Source organism: Haliotis rubra, unplaced genomic scaffold (genome assembly GCF_003918875.1).
Source record: "Haliotis rubra isolate DU_JTF1 unplaced genomic scaffold, ASM391887v1 Scf239, whole genome shotgun sequence".
In the NCBI taxonomy this organism is placed as follows: domain Eukaryota; kingdom Metazoa; phylum Mollusca; class Gastropoda; order Lepetellida; family Haliotidae; genus Haliotis; species Haliotis rubra.
In genome coordinates, this window is record NW_025766436.1 from 261,987 (window position 1) to 286,793 (window position 24,807).

General features: G+C 39.0%; 2 protein-coding genes across 7 annotated transcripts in view; both read right to left on the reverse strand.

Moving 5' to 3' along the window:
* Positions 1 to 14,872, reverse strand: part of LOC124278517 — a 64,676-nt gene extending 49,804 nt beyond the window's left edge. For 2 of the 6 annotated variants that reach the window (XM_046714225.1, XM_046714224.1), the window contains exon 1: positions 14,747 to 14,872. The gene's annotated coding sequence lies outside the window, so the exon portion shown is untranslated. Of the gene's footprint in view, positions 1 to 3,741; positions 3,797 to 7,021; positions 7,087 to 14,746 lie in introns of those variants that run through there. The other 4 variants (XM_046714226.1, XM_046714223.1, XM_046714222.1 and 1 more) reach the window with 4 other exon arrangements.
* LOC124278506 (cytochrome b-like) lies at positions 1,248 to 1,841 on the reverse strand. The gene has a single exon (XM_046714207.1). It carries the CDS (start codon positions 1,839 to 1,841, stop codon positions 1,248 to 1,250), a length of 594 nt encoding a protein of 197 aa, XP_046570163.1.
* Positions 14,873 to 24,807: the final 9,935 nt, after the last annotated feature.

Sequence of the window (24,807 nt, forward strand, 5' to 3'; positions counted from 1 at the left end):
ACAATATACTAGACACAACAAGGCACATCAACCACACCAGATACACCCGATATACTAGACACAACAGGCTCATCAACCACACCAGATGATACACCTAATATACTAGACAACAACAGGCACATCCACCACAGATACACCCAGACAACACACCACAATATACTAGATATACCAGACACAACAGGCACATCAACCACACCAGATACACCCAATATACTAGACACAACAGGCACATCCACCACACCAGATACACCCACACCTAGACACAACAGGCTCACAAGACACCAACACCCAATATACCAACACAACAGACAATCGCAATATACCAGACACAACAGGATACAACCACAACAGATACGCAATATATACTAGACACACCACACCAGATACAACCTGATATACTAGACACAACGGGCACATCAACCACCAGATACACCCTAATATACTAGACACAACAGGCACATCAACCACACCAGATACACCCAATATACTAGACACAACAGGCACATCCACCACAACAGATACACCCAATATACTAGACACAACAGGCACATCAACCACAACAGATACACCAATATACTAGATATACAACAGGCACATCAACCACACCAGATACACCCAATATACTAGACACAACAGGCACATCAACCACAACAGATACACCCAATATACTAGACACAACAAGGCACATCAACCACAACAGATACACCCAATATACCAGACAGGCAACATACCAGATACAGATATAGACACAACAGGCACATCCACCACAACAGATACACCCAATATACTAGACACAACAGGCACATCAACCACACCAGATACACCCAATATATAGACACAACAGCACATCAACCACACACACCAGACAGATACACCCAATATACTAGACACAACAGGCACATCAACCACCAGCAGATACACCCAATATACTAGACACAACAGGCACATCAACCACACCAGATACACCTAATATACTAGACACAACAGGCACATCAACCACACCAGATACCCAATATACTAGACACAACATACATCAACCACACCACACATACTAGGCAACGGGCACATCCACCACACCAGATACACCCAATATACTAGACACAACAGGCACATCCACCACACCAGATACACCCAATATACTAGACACAACAGGCACATCAACCACACCAGATACACCCAATATACTAGACACAACAGGTACATCAACCACACCAGATACACCCAATATACTAGACACAACAGGTACATCAACCACTAGATACACAACAGGCTAGATTACCTACTAGACACAACAGGCACATCAACCACACCAGATACACCAGAATCATCAGGTACATCAACCACACCAGATACACCAGAATCACCAGGTACATGAACCACACCAGATACATCAGAATCACCAGGTACATCAACCACAGCAGATACAGCAGAATCACCAGGTACATCAACCACCCTAGATACAGCAGAATCACCAGGTACATCAACCACACCAGATACACCAGAATCACCAGGTACATCAACCACAGGAGATACAGCAGAATCACCAGGTACATCAACCACACCAGATACAGCAGAATCACCAGGTACATCAACCACCGCAGATACACCAGAATCACCAGGTACGTGAACCACACCAGAAACACCAGAATCATCAGGTACATCAACCACACCAGATACAGCAGAATCATCAGGTACATCAACCACACCAGATACACCAGAATCATCAGGTACATCAACCACACCAGATACACCAGAATCATCAGGTACATCAACCACACCAGATACACCAGAATCATCAGGTACATGAACCACCCCAGATACAGCAGAATCACCAGGTACATCAACCACAGAAGATAACACCAGAATCATCAGGTACATGAACCACCCCAGATACACCAGAATCATCAGGTACATGAACCACTCCAGATACAGCAGAATCACCAGGTACATCAACCACACCAGATACACCCACCAGAATCATCAGGTACATCAACCAACCCAGATACACCAGAATCACCAGGTACATCAACCACACCAGATACACCCACCAGAATCATCAGGTACATCAACCACCCCAGATACACCAGAATCACCAGGTACATCAACCACACCAGATACACCCACCAGAATCATCAGGTACATGAACCACCCCAGATACACCAGAATCATCAGGTACATCAACCACCCCAGATACAGCAGAATCATCAGGTACATCAACCACCCCAGATACACCAGAATCATCAGGTACATCAACCACAGCAGATACAGCAGAATCACCAGGTACATCAACCACACCAGATACACCAGAATCACCAGGTACATCAACCACCCCAGATACACCAGAATGATCAGGTTCATCAAGCATATCAAAACGTCAGATACACCAGAGTCAGGTATATCAAACACACTAAATACACCAGACACAAAGAAATTGTAGGAGTCACATCGTTCTTACTCCCATAATGTACGACAGGTACCAGGTACCCAGTGAAGTTCACCAGAAGCCTAACATAAGAGGCAAACCAGGCACAGCACTGATCATAACTAATGCACCACGCAAACAAGACACACTAGTAACACCCGACAATCGAGACACACCAGTTACACCTGACAATCTATACACACCAGTTACACCTGACAATCGAGACACATCAGTTACACCTGACAATCGAGACACACCAGTTACACCTGACAATCTAGACATATCAGTTACACCTGACAATCGAGACGCACCAGTTACACCCGACAATCGAGGCACACCAGTTACACCTGACAATCGAGACACATCAGGTACACCTGACAATCGAGACACATCAGTTGCACCCAACAATCTAGACACATCAGTTACACCTGACAATCGAGACACATCAGGTACACCTGACAATCGAGACTCATCAGTTACACCTGACAATCGAGACGCACCAGTTATGCCTGACAATCGAGACACATCAGTTACACCCGACAATCGAGGCACATCAGTTACACCTGACAAACGAGACACACCAGTTACACCTGAAGATCGAGACACATCAGTTGCACCCAACAATACACCAGTTACACCTGACAATCGAGACACACCAGTTACACCTGACAATCTAGACACATCAGTTACACCTGACAATCGAGACACACCAGTTACACCTGACAATCTAGACACATCAGTTACACCTGACAATCGAGATACACCAGTTACACCTGACAATCGAGACGCACCAGTTACGCCTGACAATCGAGACACATCAGTTAACACCTGAAAATCGAGACACATCAGTTAACACCTGAAAATCGAGACACACCAGCTACACCCGAAAAACAAACTCACTAGATACACGAGGGGCACTATATACTCCAAAGAATATCAGTATTGGCATTGTGTATAGTTCTATATACCGTGACTATCAATATGTCAATTGACTTGGAAAAATCACCAAAGCGTTTGGATACTTTATATCTGCCCCTTGTCACTGAACCAACTAACTGAAGTTACTAGACACCTGACCCAAGGAATGCATCAAATGCACATCGGCGTATACCAGTTCTACCATAGTGGTGAAATATATGCAGCCATGACGTTGTGATGATGAAATAACGGAACTTAATTATTTCCATTACAGCTGGAAGGATGCATACACTGTATTCCATCATCACCAGTGTGTTTAATAATTCATAATCCTATGTCATTTCATATTAGATATTACTAGCATGCAATTCTCAACTGGTAGCTACAGGGAATGTACTAACCTGATGATCCACAGCATCCAGTTGTTGTGCGAGGTAGCTGAGACGACTTCCACCGTCTAAGTAGCGCTCCCAGCTTGTTACAAACCATTGATTTAATCATTTGACCACACTATAATACCGGCATAACATATTTACTATTCAATCGAACACTGCTGTCGTTCTGCAAGAATACGTGCTACAGTAACTGGTTTTATGGCCATTAGAACAGAATGAGTAGTTCACGTTAATATGACTTCAAACTAACACAGTTGTTTTTTTTGTACATTTATCACTATTTAAAGACAACATTACTCATAAATCACAAGGTCCTTATTAAAAATATGACATATCAATTCAAACTAATCATGGAAATAAAATGTTTGGAATATTAACACTGAAATAATGCCTTACTTATTGTCCACCACAACGATAAGTCACGTGGTAATGTCGCTTGATGGTTGACGATTTGTTACATGATTTGCTGCAGAAAGTCAGTAAAGACACGAAGTTATAAAGTTAATGTACAACCACAACCAGCGACACTGGGAAATATAGTTATGGAAGCCAATGTAATTATTGAAGACTTAGTCAATGTTTAACCACAGTCAACCTGATCTACCAATATGTCAACTCAGTTATTGAAGCCTGTATTATCACTGAAGTTAGAGAGACTGGGTAAAATGTCAGTATAGTTTATTGAAGTTTCTGTATCGCCACAGCCAGCGACATTTGACAATATGTCAATGTTATTGTTGATGTTAATGTGTAACTTGTTGCCGAATTGACCTGGCCAAAAGTCAGTATAGTTATTGAAGTTTCTGTATAACTACAGTCAACGACATTTGGCAATATGTTATTAGTGAAGGTAATACCATTTCAGGACCATTTTTCTTTGAAAATCTTGAATTTCCATTTTGTAAGCACATTTGTGGGTCATACATGACAGCTGCAACAAGGTATTTAGGAACGGTAGTGCGAACGTCTAATTTGCAATTTCGGGTTTGCTGCGGTTAGAACTGAGGGATCATGCAAAGATGCCATTACAATTTCAGACGCCCGAGCTGGTCGCAAATATTATACAGTCAGACTAGCATACACCCACATTGTCCCAATGATGCTTCAATAATTTACTTATTGTGAAATGTCTGGCCATTTTGTTTCTTTGCGGATGTTGTCCGTGCCTCCCTTCGGGTCAAGTCCTGTCTTCAGATTGATGGGTTTGAAAACCGGAATGAATCTTATTGAGCTGCGGAGGTGAAAGATGGGTTTCTCCTTGTCGGTATATATGGCCCAGTAATGAACCGGCTTCGGAGGGTTAGCCCCAGTGGGGTATTGTTCGATGGGTTCAGGGGGTTAAACTCCCCACCGAGATCAACCATCATCAGACCACTAATATCTTCTCATTCGGATTCTGTTATTCTCCATAGGACCCCCAAGATGGTATAAGAGTGAATTACAAGGTATAATGATATACTATGGTGATCAAGATGGCAGTACATATAACTGATACAACAAACATGATAGAGAAAGGCTATGACACTCTATAATATTGATACATTTTGCAAGAGATTTCAGTTCTTTTCTTTTACTGGAAGAAAAGAGTAATAATTTGAAAGAGTGGAGGTTGTCATTTTTGGTATATTTAATTGGTATGAGATTTTTTCCTCGACTTTCTAGTGATGTACAGCAAAAAATGTATGAAATTCGTCTGCTATGACTGATGAATTACAAAGATTGCAAGTTCTATTTTCTTTTCCTGTATTTGTCCAGCGACCTTTTTCAATTGGTAGTTTATGATTTGTAGTTCTGAATTTAAGTAATGGATAGATTTTGGTAGATAATGGTAATTTTCAAATTTAGGTAATTTCTTGTAATATTTATAGTAAAAGTTTTTTGATCTATTAGTAACTGAACTGTTCCATGACTGATAAAATTGATCACTGAGAATCGTGTCGATCATACTAACCAATCACTGTCTGTCATATAGACTTGGCATCATTGTTATCAGTGTATAGACTCTCATAACCCCATAAGGGATAGCTCATCATATATATTTTATCTTGTGATTTGTATATATTTTATTTGTATGAGGTGAAACCTAAATAACATATATATCTGTCATCGTTTACAGATGAAGATAACTAAGTGCAATAAAAGTTCAGTTGATCCAGGCACAGTCAGGCTGGTTATGCTCATCATAAACTCTGCCCACTTTACACGCAACCAAGACAGCGAATGGGACTTCTGCCTGGACGCACTGCCTCGTCCAATCCCACCAAGATGTTTACAGATGATGTGCAGTCTGCTGCATGACCCAAAGTATCAGAATAGCTGTGATGGGATCTGACATGATTTACCGTGTGAGTTTAATAATACCTGTACTACTACTACTACTACTACTACTACTACTACTACTACTACTACTACTACTACTACTACTACTACGGGCGGTGGGGTAGCCTAGTGGTTAAAGCGTTAGCTCGTCACGCCGAATACCCGGGTTCGATTTCCCACATGGGTACATTTCTGGTGTCCCACACCGTGATATTGCTGAAATATTGCTAAAAGCGGCGTAAAACTACACTCTGTGTGTTAACCTTCATGACAAGTACAGTAAACCCCACTCTCCTACCCAGAGTTCCATGCGGCCAGCCAGCATAGTACCTCTGCCACAGGCCAGAAAATTGTGACGATTCGTCACATCTTGCAATGTCAATTCAATATAATGTACAAATTTCTTTTATTCTTTTATTTTTGACGAGCCTACACATCTAACTAAACATCTTTAATAGAATGGTTTAGTTTCACTGAGAAAATATCCAAAAACATGTAACACTATTTCGATTTGCGTAGCGATCCTTTCTTTACATAGGTTGTACGGCTCCACGTGCTGTCATCGAAGCTGATGGAGAGCAAACGATGCAGCCAGTTTGATATCTAAATATGTACTGTCATAGACCTAACTGTCGCAGTTGTTGAAGAATATATATGTAACAATGTAAAACATTATGAAGAGAGCGCCGAAAAGCTTTCGTGAGTCCAGTCTCTTCTTATCATGAATATGCGCGTTTGATTACAAACAAGAGAAAAGTCCACTCACGTGATATGCAAATTAGCCTGTGGCAGTGATGTTATGTTAAGTCATCGCTGCGCCGGAGTGTGAGTAAACCCAACACATGAATTTTCGCCATGACATGTCAGATACACGCAGTGCAATCATTGCCTGTCTGCCCAGCGGGCGGGATACCTGTGGTGGATGTAATCCCTTTCCCTAATGTCAACTAAATACAGTCACACTAACCTTTATGAATAGGCCACCAGCTTGCTGTTCAGTTTACACCTAGTTCCGCTTTGACTCGGCCAAATAATCCACACAACGAAGTTTTAAAACAGTCTCGTAAGCAGATTTGAAAACAAGCCGCTTAATGAAATGGCAAGATTCAGTATTGATCAACCTGTAGCGGTGATGGCCAATCGCTCCGAATGATTGAAGACAGTATTTCAAAAGGTGCAATTATACTTTAACTGAAAAAATGAAAAATAATTCTAACGCAGTTAGTAATTAAAGTAGTGCATTATGTATTTTGCATACTTACTTGTATGTATGTAACATACATGTCATTTTTGTGTGTGTGTGTGTTTATGTGTGTATGTATGTGTGTGTGTTTGTGTGTTTGTGTGTGTGTGCATGCATCTTCGCCTTCATTTAATTGGTGTAGTAAAACAACTCGATGGTTTATTTCAGACTATCAGTGGTCTCACTAATTAACTCTCAGTTAATCAGGGGTGGCCGATCAATGTGTTGATAGTAGATTAAGTACGCAATCTATTGACTTCTGAGATAGACATGAATCAGCGACGAAGTAACTCTATTCAGCTCTTAACATGCATTGTTCAAATCCTTATCAACCAAGCCATATCAGTTTGTAGTTTGTAATGTTGCCATGTCTCACGCTTGATGCGGAGTTGCTACGTAATAGCAAACAAACAGTTACCAGCAATTGAATGAACGCCGAGCAAACCCAGTCACATGCGATAACAACCTACCAGCCTCCACTAGAGGCGGAACTTACATCAATACTTGAAAACAAGGTACATAGTTAGAACAGAGCACGTTGGTACATAAAGTGTATACAGTGATACATTGGGATAGGTTGTGATACAGAGCACGTTGGTACATAAAGTGTATACACATGATACATTGGGATAGGTTGTGATACAGAGCACGTTGCTACATAAAGTGTATACACATGATACATTGGGATAGGTTGTGATACAGAGCACGTTGCTACATAAAGTGTATACACATGATACATTGGGATAGGTTGTGATATAGAGCACGTTGCTACATAAAGTGTATACACATGATACATTGGGATAGGTTGTGATACAGAGCACGTTGCTACATAAAGTGTATACAAATGATACATTGGGATAGGTTGTGATACAGAGCACGTTGCTACATAAAGTGTATACACATGATACATTGGGATAGGTTGTGATACAGAGCACGTTGCTACATAAAGTGTATACAAATGATACATTGGGATAGGTTGTGATACAGAGCAGCACGTTGCTACATAAAGTGATATACAATGATACATTGGGATAGGTTGTGATACAGAGCACGTTGCTACATAAAGTGTATACACATGATACATTGGGATAGGCTACATACAAAGCACGTTATACAAAGTGTATACACATGATACATTGGGATAGGTTGTGATACAGAGCACGTTGGTACATAAAGTGTATACACATGATACATTGGGATAGGTTGTGATACAGAGCACGTTGCTACATAAAGTGTATACACATGATACATTGGGATAGGTTGTGATACAGAGCACGTTGCTACATAAAGTGTATACACACATGATACATTGGGATAGGTTGTGATATATAGAGCACGTTGCTACATAAAGTGTATACACATGATACATTGGGATAGGTTGTGATATAGAGCACGTTGGTACATAAAGCATGATACATTGGGATAGGTTGTGATACAGAGCACGTTGGTACATAAAGTGTATACACATGATACATTGGGATGGGTTGTGATACAGTTGTGATACAGAGCACGTTGCATACATAAAGTGTATACAAATGATACATTGGGATAGGTTGTGATACAGAGCACGTTGCTACATAAAGTGTATACACATGATACATTGGGATAGGTTGTGATACAGAGCACGTTGCTACATAAAGTGTATACACATGATACATTGGGATAGGTTGTGATACAGAGCACGTTGCTACATAAAGTGTATACACATGATACATTGGGATAGGTTGTGATACAGAGCACGTTGCTACATAAAGTGTATACACATGATACATTGGGATAGGTTGTGATACAGAGCACGTTGCTACATAAAGTGTATACACATGATACATTGGGATAGGTTGTGATACAGAGCACGTTGCTACATAAAGTGTATACACATGATACATTGGGATAGGTTGTGATACAGAGCACGTTGCTACATAAAGTGTATACACATGATACATTGGGATAGGTTGTGATACAGAGCACGTTGCTACATAAAGTGTATACACATGATACATTGGGATAGGTTGTGATACAGAGCACGTTGCTACATAAAGTGTATACATGATACATTGGGATAGGTTGTGATACAGAGCACGTTGGTACATAAAGTGTATACACATGATACATTGGGATAGGTTGTGATACAGAGCACGTTGGTACATAAAGTGTATACACATGATACATTGGGATAGGTTGTGATACAGAGCACGTTGCTACATAAAGTGTATACACATGATACATTGGGATAGGTTGTGATACAGAGCACGTTGGTACATAAAGTGTATACACATGATACATTGGGATAGGTTGTGATACAGAGCACGTTGCTACATAAAGTGTATACACATGATACATTGGGATAGGTTGTGATACAGAGCACGTTGCTACATAAAGTGTATACACATGATACATTGGGATAGGTTGTGATACAGAGCACGTTGCTACATAAAGTGTATACACATGATACATTGGGATAGGTTGTGATACAGAGCACGTTGCTACATAAAGTGTATACACATGATACATTGGGATAGGTTGTGATACAGAGCACGTTGCTACATAAAGTGTATACACATGATACATTGGGATAGGTTGTGATACAGAGCACGTTGCTACATAAAGTGTATACACATGATACATTGGGATAGGTTGTGATACAGAGCACGTTGGTACATAAAGTGTATACACATGATACATTGGGATAGGTTGTGATACAGAGCACGTTGCTACATAAAGTGTATACACATGATACATTGGGATAGGTTGTGATACAGAGCACGTTGCTACATAAAGTGTATACACATGATACATTGGGATAGGTTGTGATACAGAGCACGTTGGTACATAAAGTGTATACACATGATGATACATTGGGATAGGTTGTGATACAGAGCACGTTATGATACATATACAGAAGTGTATATAAAGTGTATACACATGATACATTGGGATAGGTTGTGATACAGAGCACGTTGCTACATAAAGTGTATACATGATACATTGGGATAGGTTGTGATACAGAGCACGTTGCTACATAAAGTGTATACACATGATACATTGGGATAGGTTGTGATACAGAGCACGTTGCTACATAAAGTGTATACACATGATACATTGGGATAGGTTGTGATACAGAGCACGTTGTTGCATACATAAAGTGTATACACATGATACATTGGGATAGGTTGTGATACAGAGCACGTTGCTACATAAAGTGTATACACATGATACATTGGGATAGGTTGTGATACAGAGCACGTTGGTACATAAAGTGTATACACATGATACATTGGGATAGGTTGTGATACAGAGCACGTTGCTACATAAAGTGTATACACATGATACATTGGGATAGGTTGTGATACAGAGCACGTTGCTACATAAAGTGTATACACATGATACATTGGGATAGGTTGTGATACAGAGCACGTTGCTACATAAAGTGTATACACATGATACATTGGGATAGGTTGTGATACAGAGCACGTTGCTACATAAAGTGTATACACATGATACATTGGGATAGGTTGTGATACAGAGCACGTTGCTACATAAAGTGTATACACATGATACATTGGGATAGGTTGTGATATACAGAGCACGTTGCGTTACATAAAGTGTATACACATGATACATTGGGATAGGTTGTGATACAGAGCACGTTGGTACATAAAGTGTATACACATGATACATTGGGATAGGTTGTGATACAGAGCACGTTGGTACATAAAGTGTATACACATGATACATTGGGATAGGTTGTGATACAGAGCACGTTGCTACATAAAGTGTATACACATGATACATTGGGATAGGTTGTGATACAGAGCACGTTGCTACATAAAGTGTATACACATGATACATTGGGATAGGTTGTGATACAGAGCACGTTGCTACATAAAGTGTATACACATGATACATTGGGATAGGTTGTGATACAGAGCACGTTGCTACATAAAGTGTATACACATGATACATTGGGATAGGTTGTGATACAGAGCACGTTGGTACATAAAGTGTATACACATGATACATTGGGATAGGTTGTGATACAGAGCACGTTGCTACATAAAGTGTATACACATGATACATTGGGATAGGTTGTGATACAGAGCACGTTGCTACATAAAGTGTATACACATGATACATTGGGATAGGTTGTGATACAGAGCACGTTGCTACATAAAAGTGTATACATGATACATTGGGATAGGTTGTGATACAGAGCACGTTGCTACATAAAGTGTATACACATGATACATTGGGATAGGTTGTGATACAGAGCACGTTGGTACATAAAGTGTATACACATGATACATTGGGATAGGTTGTGATACAGAGCACGTTGCTACATAAAGTGTATACACATGATACATTGGGATAGGTTGTGATACAGAGCACGTTGCTACATAAAGTGTATACACATGATACATTGGGATAGGTTGTGATACAGAGCACGTTGGTACATAAAGTGTATACACATGATACATTGGGATAGGTTGTGATACAGAGCACGTTGCTACATAAAGTGTATACACATGATACATTGGGATAGGTTGTGATACAGAGCACGTTGGTACATAAAGTGTATACACATGATACATTGGGATAGGTTGTGATACAGAGCACGTTGGTACATAAAGTGTATACACATGATACATTGGGATAGGTTGTGATACAGAGCACGTTGCTACATAAAAAGTGTACACATGATACATTGGGATAGGTTGTGATACAGAGCACGTTGGTACATAAAGTGTATACACATGATACATTGGGATAGGTTGTGATACAGAGCACGTTGCTACATAAAGTGTATACACATGATACATTGGGATAGGTTGTGATACAGAGCACGTTGCTACATAAAGTGTATACACATGATACATTGGGATAGGTTGTGATACAGAGCACGTTGCTACATAAAGTGTATACATGATACATTGGGATAGGTTGTGATACAGAGCACGTTGCTACATAAAGTGTATACACATGATACATTGGGATAGGTTGTGATACAGAGCACGTTGGTACATAAAGTGTATACACATGATACATTGGGATAGGTTGTGATACAGAGCACGTTGCTACATAAAGTGTATACACATGATACATTGGGATAGGTTGTGATATAGAGCACGTTGCTACATAAAGTGTATACACATGATACATTGGGATAGGTTGTGATACAGAGCACGTTGGTACATAAAGTGTATACACATGATACATTGGGATAGGTTGTGATACAGAGCACGTTGCTACATAAAGTGTATACACATGATACATTGGGATAGGTTGTGATACAGAGCACGTTGCTACATAAAGTGTATACACATGATACATTGGGATAGGTTGTGATATAGAGCACGTTGGTACATAAAGTGTATACACATGATACATTGGGATAGGTTGTGATAAAGAGCACGTTGCTACATAAAGTGTATACACATGATACATTGGGATAGGTTGTGATACAGAGCACGTTGCTACATAAAGTGTATACACATGATACATTGGGATAGGTTGTGATACAGAGCACGTTGCTACATAAAGTGTATACACATGATACATTGGGATAGGTTGTGATACAGAGCACGTTGCTACATAAAGTGTATACACATGATACATTGGGATAGGTTGTGATACAGAGCACGTTGCTACATAAAGTGTATACACATGATACATTGGGATAGGTTGTGATACAGAGCACGTTGGTACATAAAGTGTATACACATGATACATTGGGATAGGTTGTGATACAGAGCACGTTGCTACATAAAGTGTATACACATGATACATTGGGATAGGTTGTGATACAGAGCACGTTGGTACATAAAGTGTATACACATGATACATTGGGATAGGTTGTGATACAGAGCACGTTGCTACATAAAGTGTATACACATGATACATTGGGATAGGTTGTGATACAGAGCACGTTGCTACATAAAGTGTATACACATGATACATTGGGATAGGTTGTGATACAGAGCACGTTGTTGTGATACTAGCACGTTGCTACATAAAGTGTATACACATGATACATTGGGATAGGTTGTGATACAGAGCACGTTGCTACATAAAGTGTATACACAATGATACATTGGGATAGGTTGTGATACAGAGCACGTTGCTACATAAAGTGTATACAAATGATACATTGGGATAGGTTGTGATACAGAGCACGTTGGTACATAAAGTGTATACACATAATACATTGGGATAGGTTGTGATACAGAGCACGTTGCTACATAAAGTGTATACACATAATACATTTGCATAGGTTGTGATACAGAGCACGTTGCTACATAAAGTGTATACACATGATACATTGGGATAGGTTGTGATTTAGAGCACGTTGCTACATAAAGTGTATACAAATGATACATTGGGATAGGTTGTGATACAGAGCACGTTGGTACATAAAGTGTATACACATGATACATTGGGATAGGTTGTGATACAGAGCACGTTGCTACATAAAGTGTATACAAATGATACATTGGGATGGGTTGTGATACAGAGCACGTTGCTACATAAAGTGTATACACATGATACATTGGGATAGGTTGTGATATAGATCACGTTGGTACATAAAGTGTATACACATGATACATTGGGATAGGTTGTGATACAGAGCACGTTGCTACATAAAGTGTATAGAAATGATACATTGGGATGGGTTGTGATACAGAGCACGTTGGTACATAAAGTGTATACAAATGATACATTGGGATAGGTTGTGATATAGAGCACGTTGCTACATAAAGTGTATACACATGATACATTGGGATAGGTTGTGATATAGAGCACGTTTGTACATAAAGTGTATACACATGATACATTGGGATAGGTTGTGATACAGAGCACGTTGCTACATAAAGTGTATACACATGATACATTGGGATAGGTTGTTATACGGAGCACGTTGCTACATCAAGTGTATACACATGATACATTGGGATAGGTTGTGATATAGAGCATGTTGGTACATAAAGTGTATACAAATGATACATTGGGATAGGTTGTGATATAGAGCACGTTGCTACATAAAGTGTATACAAATGATACATTGGGATAGGTTGTGATATAGAGCACGTTGCTACATAAAGTGTATACACATGATACATTGGGATAGGTTGTGATATAGAGCACGTTGCTACATAAAGTGTATACAAATGATACATTGGGATAGGTTGTGATATAGAGCACGTTGCTACATAAAGTGTATACAAATGATACTTTGGGATAGGTTGTGATATAGCGCACGTTGCTACATAAAGTGTATACAAATGATACATTGGGATAGGTTGTGATATAGAGCACGTTGCTACATAAAGTGTATACAAATGATACTTTGGGATAGGTTGTGATACAGAGCATGAGGAGACTGTGAAGCTTACATGGTTAGAAATGACTATTTTCCCATCCACGGACATGCATAAAATAAGGTTCAATACTTACTGTTACAGGGGTGTTGATTAATAGCTGCTATTGGGATCCAACTGTTATTTTCCCCTGTCATTAACATATATACGTCAACAGTTTGGGCCAGATTCAACTTACTACACGACGGGAGTGCGATGTCGATTCGTTTAACAGCACCCCCGACATTGCACGGTTCGTGTCGCAGCTGACATCTCAAGTGAATCCGCTCTATAAAATGTTAATCACAATTCTTTCTTATCTTCAAAGTTACTTTGAAACAGCGTCATTAGAAGGCAGATGCCCGATCACTGGGACACTTCATAGTCACCTAGAGGACGACCCAGGGGCACAGGAAACAAAACATTTTAAAAAACTGAGCCCTGTTCCTCAAAGCGATCGTAGCGCTACGACTGTCGTAAGTCTACATGAAAGAATGGGAGATACGATCACCTTAGCTCTACGATCGCTTTGGGGAAGAGGGCCCAGGCTTGGTACACAGGTAACATGCATATGTTTAGACCCCTCCAACACAAACATATTTCGATTCAAGTCTTTGAATGGCATTCAGTAGTGATACACATTAGGTGGACATTTATTGATGTCAACTTCTGTACAGTAAGGAACAAGACGTGTCAGGGTACGCTCTTCATCTCCTGCACCGTAATTCCTTCATCATTCCACATCGTGTTTTCATTTCACACGGGTTGACATCCATAATTTACCATTTATGTTTCTAATAGTTATAATTAATAATACATACGATACACTGTAAGATCAAATGTATGCAAATTGCAAAGTAAGTTTATGAATATGCATAGACTTGTTGTATACATATTCTGAGGCTAACTACCACGCTTTTTAAAGGGAAATAATCATGAAGAGGTTTAGTTATTCTAAAGTCATAGGCGTAGGAACTGGGGGGGCAGGGGGTCAGCTGCGCCCCCTAAAAAAACATATGCCCCCCCATATTTTTACAAGCTGGAAATGTTTTTAGGGACCATAATAGAGAATTAAACACAAATTCAAACCTCTGGTAACGTTGAAAAAATAACATGATCACAAAAAAAAATTCCGCTAATGATAGAATCCAAATTTTTTAATTCATGTCACTCAAAAGTGAAAGTAGAGGCAGTCAGGCTGTTATTAACAGCCAACATGGATTCGAATCAGCGGTAAGTTGACAACATACATTGACATTACAGTGTAGTCTATACAGTAACATTTAGTTTACAGTAATAGCCATAGTTTAAGTATAATAGGTGCTGTTTGATTTATTTATTGAAAATCTAAACAATAACAATAAGACACGATTTCAAACTCATATATTGGCAGTGAGAGAGCTGGTTTTATCTGAAAGCCGAATTCATGTATGAAATAAGAATGGCTGCATTATTATACCCCAGCTACGACGTAGTCGCTGGTATATAGCGCTCAGCCCGTCCGCCCGTGTGTCCGTGCGTCCGGAATGGTTTCTCTGAGCATAACTCAAAAACTATACCACTTACAAACTTCAAATTTGGCATGGAACTTACCCTTATGGTGCCATTGTGGGTTTTGGCTTTCAATTGCATGATGCCAAAATTGAAAGTTTTCCTAAAATATTATTTTGGTATTCAATAATGGTATTGAAGGTGATCAGACTATAAGCGGGGGTATGTGAGCTGTGCTCACTTCTGCCTTGTTATTGAATGTAATTATAATATATTTATAGTATAAAACTATTGTTTTTCAGTACCCTATTGTTCTATTTGTCAGCACCCAAAATATGATTATCATAAAGAAAAATGACAGTGACTCAATTTCTTATTTTTCAGATATTTAAGACCAAATATAAAGAGAATAAGTTATTATAAAGACCTTCTTGTGAAGTATTCTAAAGCTGCAGACAAGGGCTGGGACACTCTTTGCGGAGAAATTGCAAAGCAAGTGAACTCGTCTGTCCTTTTCATATATCTCCTCTCTCCACCCCACCCCCACCCCCGTTATCAATTTCGAAATCTTGCCCCCAACTTTTAAACTGTTCCTACGCCTATGAAAGTTCGATACATCTGATCGGTTTGAAGTATCTAATGATACAGCGTTGATATCAAAGGTTCACATTTCTGACTGTGGATCTCTTTGCAAATGTTGCTAGGTTTACAGTTGTCACAGTAAGTGATTCGGGGCTGCCATTGTCCGATTATACTTGTAATCTCACATGCTAATTACTATGCAGCCAATACACGTTTTGTATCTCCATCACTTAATTACCATTATTTATATAACACACTAATTTCTTCTTCTATATGTTGCTTGTCTCCATTGTTTACCCTTATCAACACCAGTACATGTCACCATCATGTTATTAGAGGGCGGTGGGGTAGCCTCGTCGAAGACCAAAGTTCGATTTCCCCTTGTGTGAAGCCCATTTCTGGTGTCCCCCGCCGTGATATTGCTGGAATATTGCAAAAAGCGGCGTAAAACTAAACTCACTCACTACACTTTATTAATGTTATAAATACTATGACATTTATAGCCGGAGTCAAAGATGCTCCTTGCTGTGTGGGTTATCACGCCCATATGTCCAGGAAATGTCACTGTTTCTTCATCATTACAGCGAGGTGTGTACGTTTGTATGTTTACCAACTTCACTGACCTGATACTATGTGTGTTTGTATGTGATGTTTACCAACTTCACTGACCTGATACTATGTGTGTTTGTGTATGTGATGTTTACCAACTTCACTGACCTGATACTATGCGTGTTTGTATGTGATGTTTACCAACTTCACTGACCTGATACTATGCGTGTTTGTATGTGATGTTTACCAACTTCACTGACCTGATACTATGTGTGTTTGTATGTGATGTTTACCAACTTCACTGACCTGATACTATGCGTGTTTGTATGTGATGTTTACCAACTTCACACTGATGATGCGTGTTTGTATGTGATGTTTACCAACTATGTGATACTTTGTATGTGATGTTTTACCAACTTCACTGACCTGATACTATGTGTGTTTGTATGTGATGTTTACCAACTTCACTGACCTGATACTATGTGTGTTTGTATGTGATGTTTACCAACTTCACTGACCTGATACTATGCGTGTTTGTATGTGATGTTTACCAACTTCACTGACCTGATACTATGTGTGTTTGTATGTATGTTTACCAACTTCACTGACCTGATACTATGTGTGTTTGTATGTGATGTTTACCAACTTCACTGACCTGATACTATGTGTGTTTGTATGTGATGTTTACCAACTTCACTGACCTGATACTATGCGTGTTTGTATGTGATGTTTACCAACTTCACTGACCTGATACTATGTGTGTTTGTATGTATGTTTACCAACTTCACTGACCTGATACTATGTGTGTTTGTATGTATGTTTACCAACTTCACTGACCTGATACTATGTGTGTTTGTATGTGATGTTTACCAACTTCACTGACCTGATACTATGTGTGTTTGTATGTATGTTTACCAACTTCACTGACCTGATACTGATATTCATGCGTGTTTGTATGTGATGTTTACCAACTTCACTGACCTGATACTATGCGTGTTTGTATGTGATGTTTACCAACTTCACTGACCTGATACTATGTGTGTTTGTATGTGATGTTTACCAACTTCACTGACCTGATATTATGTGTGTTTGTATGTATGTTTACCAACTTCACTGACCTGATACTATGCGTGTTTGTATGTGATGTTTACCAACTTCACTGACCTGATACTATGTGTGTTTGTATGTGATGTTTACCAACTTCACTGACCTGATACTATGTGTGTTTGTATGTGATGTTTACCAACTTCACTGACCTGATACTATGTGTGTTTGTATGTGATGTTTACCAACTTCACTGACCTGATACTATGTGTGTTTGTATGTATGTTTACCAACTTCACTGACCTGATACTATGTGTGTTTGTATGTGATGTTTACCAACTTCACTGACCTGATACTATGCGTGTTTGTATGTATGTTTACCAACTTCACTGACCTGATACTATGTGTGTTTGTATGTGATGTTTACCAACTTCACTGACCTGATACTATGTGTGTTTGTATGTATGTTTACCAACTTCACTGATCTGATACTATGCGTGTTTGTATGTGATGTTTACCAACTTCACTGACCTGATACTATGTGTGTTTGTATATGTTTACCAACTTCACTGACCTGATACTATGCGTGTGTTTGTATGTGATGTTTTTACAACTTCACTGACCTGATACTATGTGTGTTTGTATGTGATGTTTACCAACTTCACTGATCTGATACTATGTGTGTTTGTATGTGATGTTTACCAACTTCACTGACCTGATACTATGCGTGTTTGTATGTGATGTTTACCAACTTCACTGACCTGATACTATGTGTGTTTGTATGTGATGTTTACCAACTTCACTGACCTGATATGTGATGTTTACTATGCGTGTGTGTTGTATGTATGTTTACCAACTTCACTGACCTGATACTATGTGTGTTTGTATGTATGTTTACCAACTTCACTGACCTGATACTATGTGTGTTTGTATGTGATGTTTACCAACTTCACTGACCTGATACTATGTGTGTTTGTATGTATGTTTACCAACTTCACTGACCTGATACTATGTGTGTTTGTATGTGATGTTTACCAACTTCACTGACCTGATACTATGCGTGTTTGTATGTATGTTTACCAACTTCACTGACCTGATACTATGTGTGTTTGTATGTATGTTTACCAACTTCACTGATCCTGATACTATGTGTGTTTGTATGTGATGTTTACCAACTTCACTGACCTGATACTATGTGTGTTTGTATGTATGTTTACCAACTTCACTGATCTGATACTATGTGTGTTTGTATGTATGTTTACCAACTTCACTGACCTGATACTATGTGTGTTTGTATGTGATGTTTACCAACTTCACTGATCTGATACTATGTGTGTTTGTATGTGATGTTTACCAACTTCACTGACCTGATACTATGTGTGTTTGTATGTATGTTTACCAACTTCACTGATACTATGCGTATTATGTGTGTTTGTATGTGATGTTTACCAACTTCACTGATCTGATACTATGTGTGTTTGTATGTGATGTTTACCAACTTCACTGACCTGATACTATGTGTGTTTGTATGTATGTTTACCAACTTCACTGACCTGATACTATGTGTGTTTATGTATGTTGTTTACCAACTTCACTGACCTGATACTATGTGTGTTTGTATGTGATGTTTACCAACTTCACTGACCTGATACTATGTGTGTTTGTATGTATGTTTACCAACTTCACTGACCTGATACTATGTGTGTTTGTATGTGATGTTTACCAACTTCACTGACCTGATACTATGTGTGTTTGTATGTATGTTTACCAACTTCACTGACCTGATACTATGTGTGTTTGTATGTGATGTTTACCAACTTCACTGACCTGATACTATGTGTGTTTGTATGTGATGTTTACCAACTTCACTGACCTGATACTATGCGTGTTTGTATGTATGTTTACCAACTTCACTGACCTGATACTATGTGTGTTTGTATGTGATGTTTACCAACTTCACTGATCTGATACTATGTGTGTTTGTATGTATGTTTACCAACTTCACTGACCTGATACTATGTGTGTTTGTATGTGATGTTTACCAACTTCACTGATCTGATACTATGCGTGTTTGTATGTGATGTTTACCAACTTCACTGACCTGATACTATGTGTGTTTGTATGTATGTTTACCAACTTCACTGACCTGATATTATGTGTTTTTGTATGTGATGTTTACCAACTTTACTGATCTGATACTATGCGTGTTTGTATGTGATGTTTACCAACTTCACTGACCTGATACTATGTGTGTTTTTGTATGTATGTTTACCAACTTCACTGACCTGATACTATGTGTGTTTGTATGTGATGTTTACCAACTTCACTGATCTGATACTATGCGTGTTTGTATGTGATGTTTACCAACTTCACTGACCTGATACTATGTGTGTTTGTATGTATGTTTACCAACTTCACTGACCTGATACTATGTGTGTTTGTATGTATGTTTACCAACTTCACTGATCTGATACTATGCGTGTTTGTATGTGATGTTTACCAACTTCACTGATACCTGATACTTCATGTGTGTTTTGTATGTATGTTTACCAACTTCACTGACCTGATACTATGTGTGTTTTGTATGTATGTTTACCAACTTCACTGACCTGATACTATGTGTGTATGTGATGTTTACCAACTGTGATTCTTTGTGTGTTTAACATCACGCCATGTATGTTTACCAACTTCACTGACCTGATACTATGTATGTTTGTATGTGATGTTTACCAACTTCACTGTGAAAACATGTAACGTGTTTACCAATGCCTTCAACTGTTGTGGCTCAAAATGATACATGTTACAAGTATGGAACTAGATGGAGATGATCAGTCAACCTAGCGTGTGTGTGATGAGACAAAACGTCGATATGTAACCTGGGATAATATGCAGTGTACAATCCAAATGCTTGGATAAATGTGCCCTGCGTGCATATCCCCTGTTAGTCATCGTATCATCGGTGCAGAGGAAACTGTGGCCATTCTTGGTACAAAGCTGCTTCCAACTCACGCAGATTTTGAACAGGTATTACACGTGCTTGTATCCGTCGCTCGATGAAGTCCCAAATGTGCTCCAGGGGTTCAGGTCTCGTGGCGGGCCACGGAAGGTGAGTCACTGCATTAGTCTTAATGAAAGCTGTCATGAGAACAGTCTGGCCTGTAGTTGTCATCCGTAAATACAGGTCTTATAGCAAGAGATGGTAATAAAAATGAGGACAACAACTGGATCCAGCATTTGCTGGATATTCTGATCACCCGTCAAATTCCCACGTATTGTCACCAGGTCAAGTTTATAGTCATCAGAGACATATTCACACACCATGACGAAACCTCCACCAAAGGCAACAGTTGGTTGGATGATTTTAGCTGCAAATGCTGTATTACGCTGCCTTCATAATCAATCGTCCACCGATTACATGAAGAAAGAATCGGCTTTCATGAGACCAACGTATTCTTCACCAAGTCCTCAGAACAGTGCTTCTGGCGAATGGTTGTCGTCGAATCAGCCTCAATAGTGCCCAGTCTTCAAGATCTGACGTCCTGGGTCGTTGAGAAAGTGGACGATCCTTCACCTCATTAGTTTCCATGTATTTTGTACCAAACGACCGACAAATATGTGGTGGACATTCATTCCAACTGCTTCAAAGAACATACCGGAGTTCTGCATACCAATACATCGCCATCTCTGGCCATCTGATAAATCTTCTTTATATCACAATAGCAGAGACATGATTGAGCATTGTAACCCATGCAGATTAAATACCGACATGTGAAAATGTGAAAATTCTTTGGTGTGCTTCTGGACATGCTCCACGGGGAGTGTTTGAGAGACAGTTTCATTCAAGTACATTTGAAATAATTGTTTAAATGAACATTATTATCATACGTACCATCATACACAAGCTGAACCCGAAAATAGTTCTGTTAGCGATCAACATATTTAGGGGTGCTTAACGTTTTTCCAGCTGTGTATATGCATACACACGGAAGGTTTACATGTGTCATTCTATTAGCAGGACAAACGACCCAGAGCACAAACTAGTGGCGAATTATTGACATAAGCCAAGTATTTCCGAAATACCACCGCAGTCGGATATGAAAAACCGATTTGGCTTCAAGCGGTAACCCCTCCCTTGAGTGCACTATCGCTTTGACAATAAACGTTCAAAGTCTTACACAATTTGTGAGAAAACATTTATCCAGAAATATATATCACGCGGGTTTTACTTAAGTCTAAGATTTACGTATCAAATGGTTCGTCAGGCAAGACAAGACATCTTAAAACGAGAGGACAAATCTTAAAATAGATGTCTTTTTATGTCATTTTTGTAGCCAAGGGCTATGACATTGTACCTTGCGTGGGTCCAGATACCGCTGTAATTGGCATCATCGCCAGGAACAGCTGACAATCAATGTTGCCAATATGTCAACTTAATGCATAAGTCAAGTATCTGGAAATTGATCAGCGCCACCAGGTCGTGGTGGATTTGTTTATTTGGCATTTAAAGGCGTGAGGAGCATTCTACCCTAAACGTGGAATTTCAATTAGATCTGACGTTGACAAACGATGACTGCAAACTATCCATCATGATTATCTAACTGCACCTGAGTCTGTTTCTGTTTCGCCATGACATAAACAAATATTTATTTGATTTTGAAGATTTTTTATTTGAATAAACTAGACAATGGTAACTCGGTAAGATGCCACAGACTGGTATATGGAGCCCTGGCTCAGAAAGATGAAATATCAGTTACAAACAAACGTAGAGATGAATGCCTCTACAGTGCCTCTACAGGAATTTCACACAATAATGACACAACAAGAGATTTATCTACTGTGTCAATGTATTTATGTGATGCCCGTGAAACACTCACCACACTAGTCACTTGACGCTGACGTCTTCCCAGGTTGATGCCAGTCACATATGTTACAGGTCAGATGGTAACACGCTGTTTGTACTGGACATTCAAAGAGAGTATCATGCTTCAACAGATATATCTATATAATGTTGAGTTTGCGCAACCCTCGACGTTCAAGGATACAATGTGTGATTTTTTAACTAAACTGAACTTTATTTACACTTTAACGACCGCGTTCTGTGGCGTTAGAGCAAGTCAAAACATTGATAACACAACAGTCTAGTTTCCTGCTGACTGGGTTCCGTCCTATTGCGCAACTTAGTACAATAACCAGTACAGAATTTTTTTACCAACTCATTCAACTGGATATAATTATAGATATTAATCAGTATTATTTGATACATATAATCACTTGTATTGCGCAACTTAGTACAATAACCAGTACAGATTTTTTTGACCAACTCATTCAACTGGATATAGTTATAGATATTAATCAGTATTATTTGATACATATAATCACCTGTATATTGCAACACTACGCTCTTCCTAATCCTTGCAAACACGTCGTGCAGCGAGCTCTGTCGTACAGCGTGCTCTGACAATCGGAAATCTGGAAATCGTGGAAATCTCAAAACGAGGCTCGGCCGCGAGAAAGGTTTAGCGGTCTGGTACGGGCTTGATATTATATCAATCACATTGTACGTTACAGAAATACGTTTAATAAGAGCAAAGAACACATAACAGGTGTAACCAGTGAGCCAGATGAATTGTGAATCATTGTACAACCACTTCAAACAGATGCAGTCTGTGACGTCTTAGTTAACGACATGCTGCCTAAACCTCCACAGAAAGTATAGAAATACGATTTTTCTAAAACTTTAAGCATAAAATTAATTGTAAATACCATTTTCTTATGAAACAAGGAATTGGACTTTAGTGTAACCATAGTTGTTTGTAGTGTTTCTTTTCACTTTCACACGAGAAAATTCGCATCGGCTGAAAAGTATGTCATTGTCAGAATTGGTTAATGAGACTCATGTTTCGGTTTTAGTACATGTTTGTATCATTATTATATACAACTTGTATATGTTGCATACATGTATAATACACAATATGGTAATATATATATATATGCGAAAATGAACAATGTTCATACATTAACCAGTTAAGTGAACAATGTTCCACTCATGTACATTGTGTTATTGTTTTTCAATTTGGGGCGTTGCTTAAAATGACATTTTTATTTTGCAAAGTGTATTAGTTTATTAAAGTGGAAAGGCTGGTTCCTATTGTGCTTATTTAGGTTTCTACTGTAATAGTTGTTGATATTTTCTTTCATTTCTTCGACCAAGGTAGGGAAAGTAACCAAAGAGTGAAATCCATCTCTAATATCGTTTGAATTACAAAGAGAGTGTAATCTTTCATTTGGGGGTGTTTTAATCACTGGACGGTAATGGTTTGAGGTTCTGAAATTGAGTAACGCCCTCCGATTATTATAATGTACTAAATTCAGATGGGTTTCGTATTCAGAATTTTAAAAAATATTAGAAACAACTTTTGTTGAAGATTTTTCTGTTTTATATCCAAGTCTGTAGATTAATTTCTTTAGTCTCTTTTCAACACGTGCTTTTAG

Bases quoted from the DNA above. Each gene is read 5' to 3' on its own strand.
- LOC124278506 (XM_046714207.1), bottom strand. From the start codon at position 1,841: ATGTACCTGGTGATTCTGCTGTATCTGGGGTGGTTCATGTACCTGATG.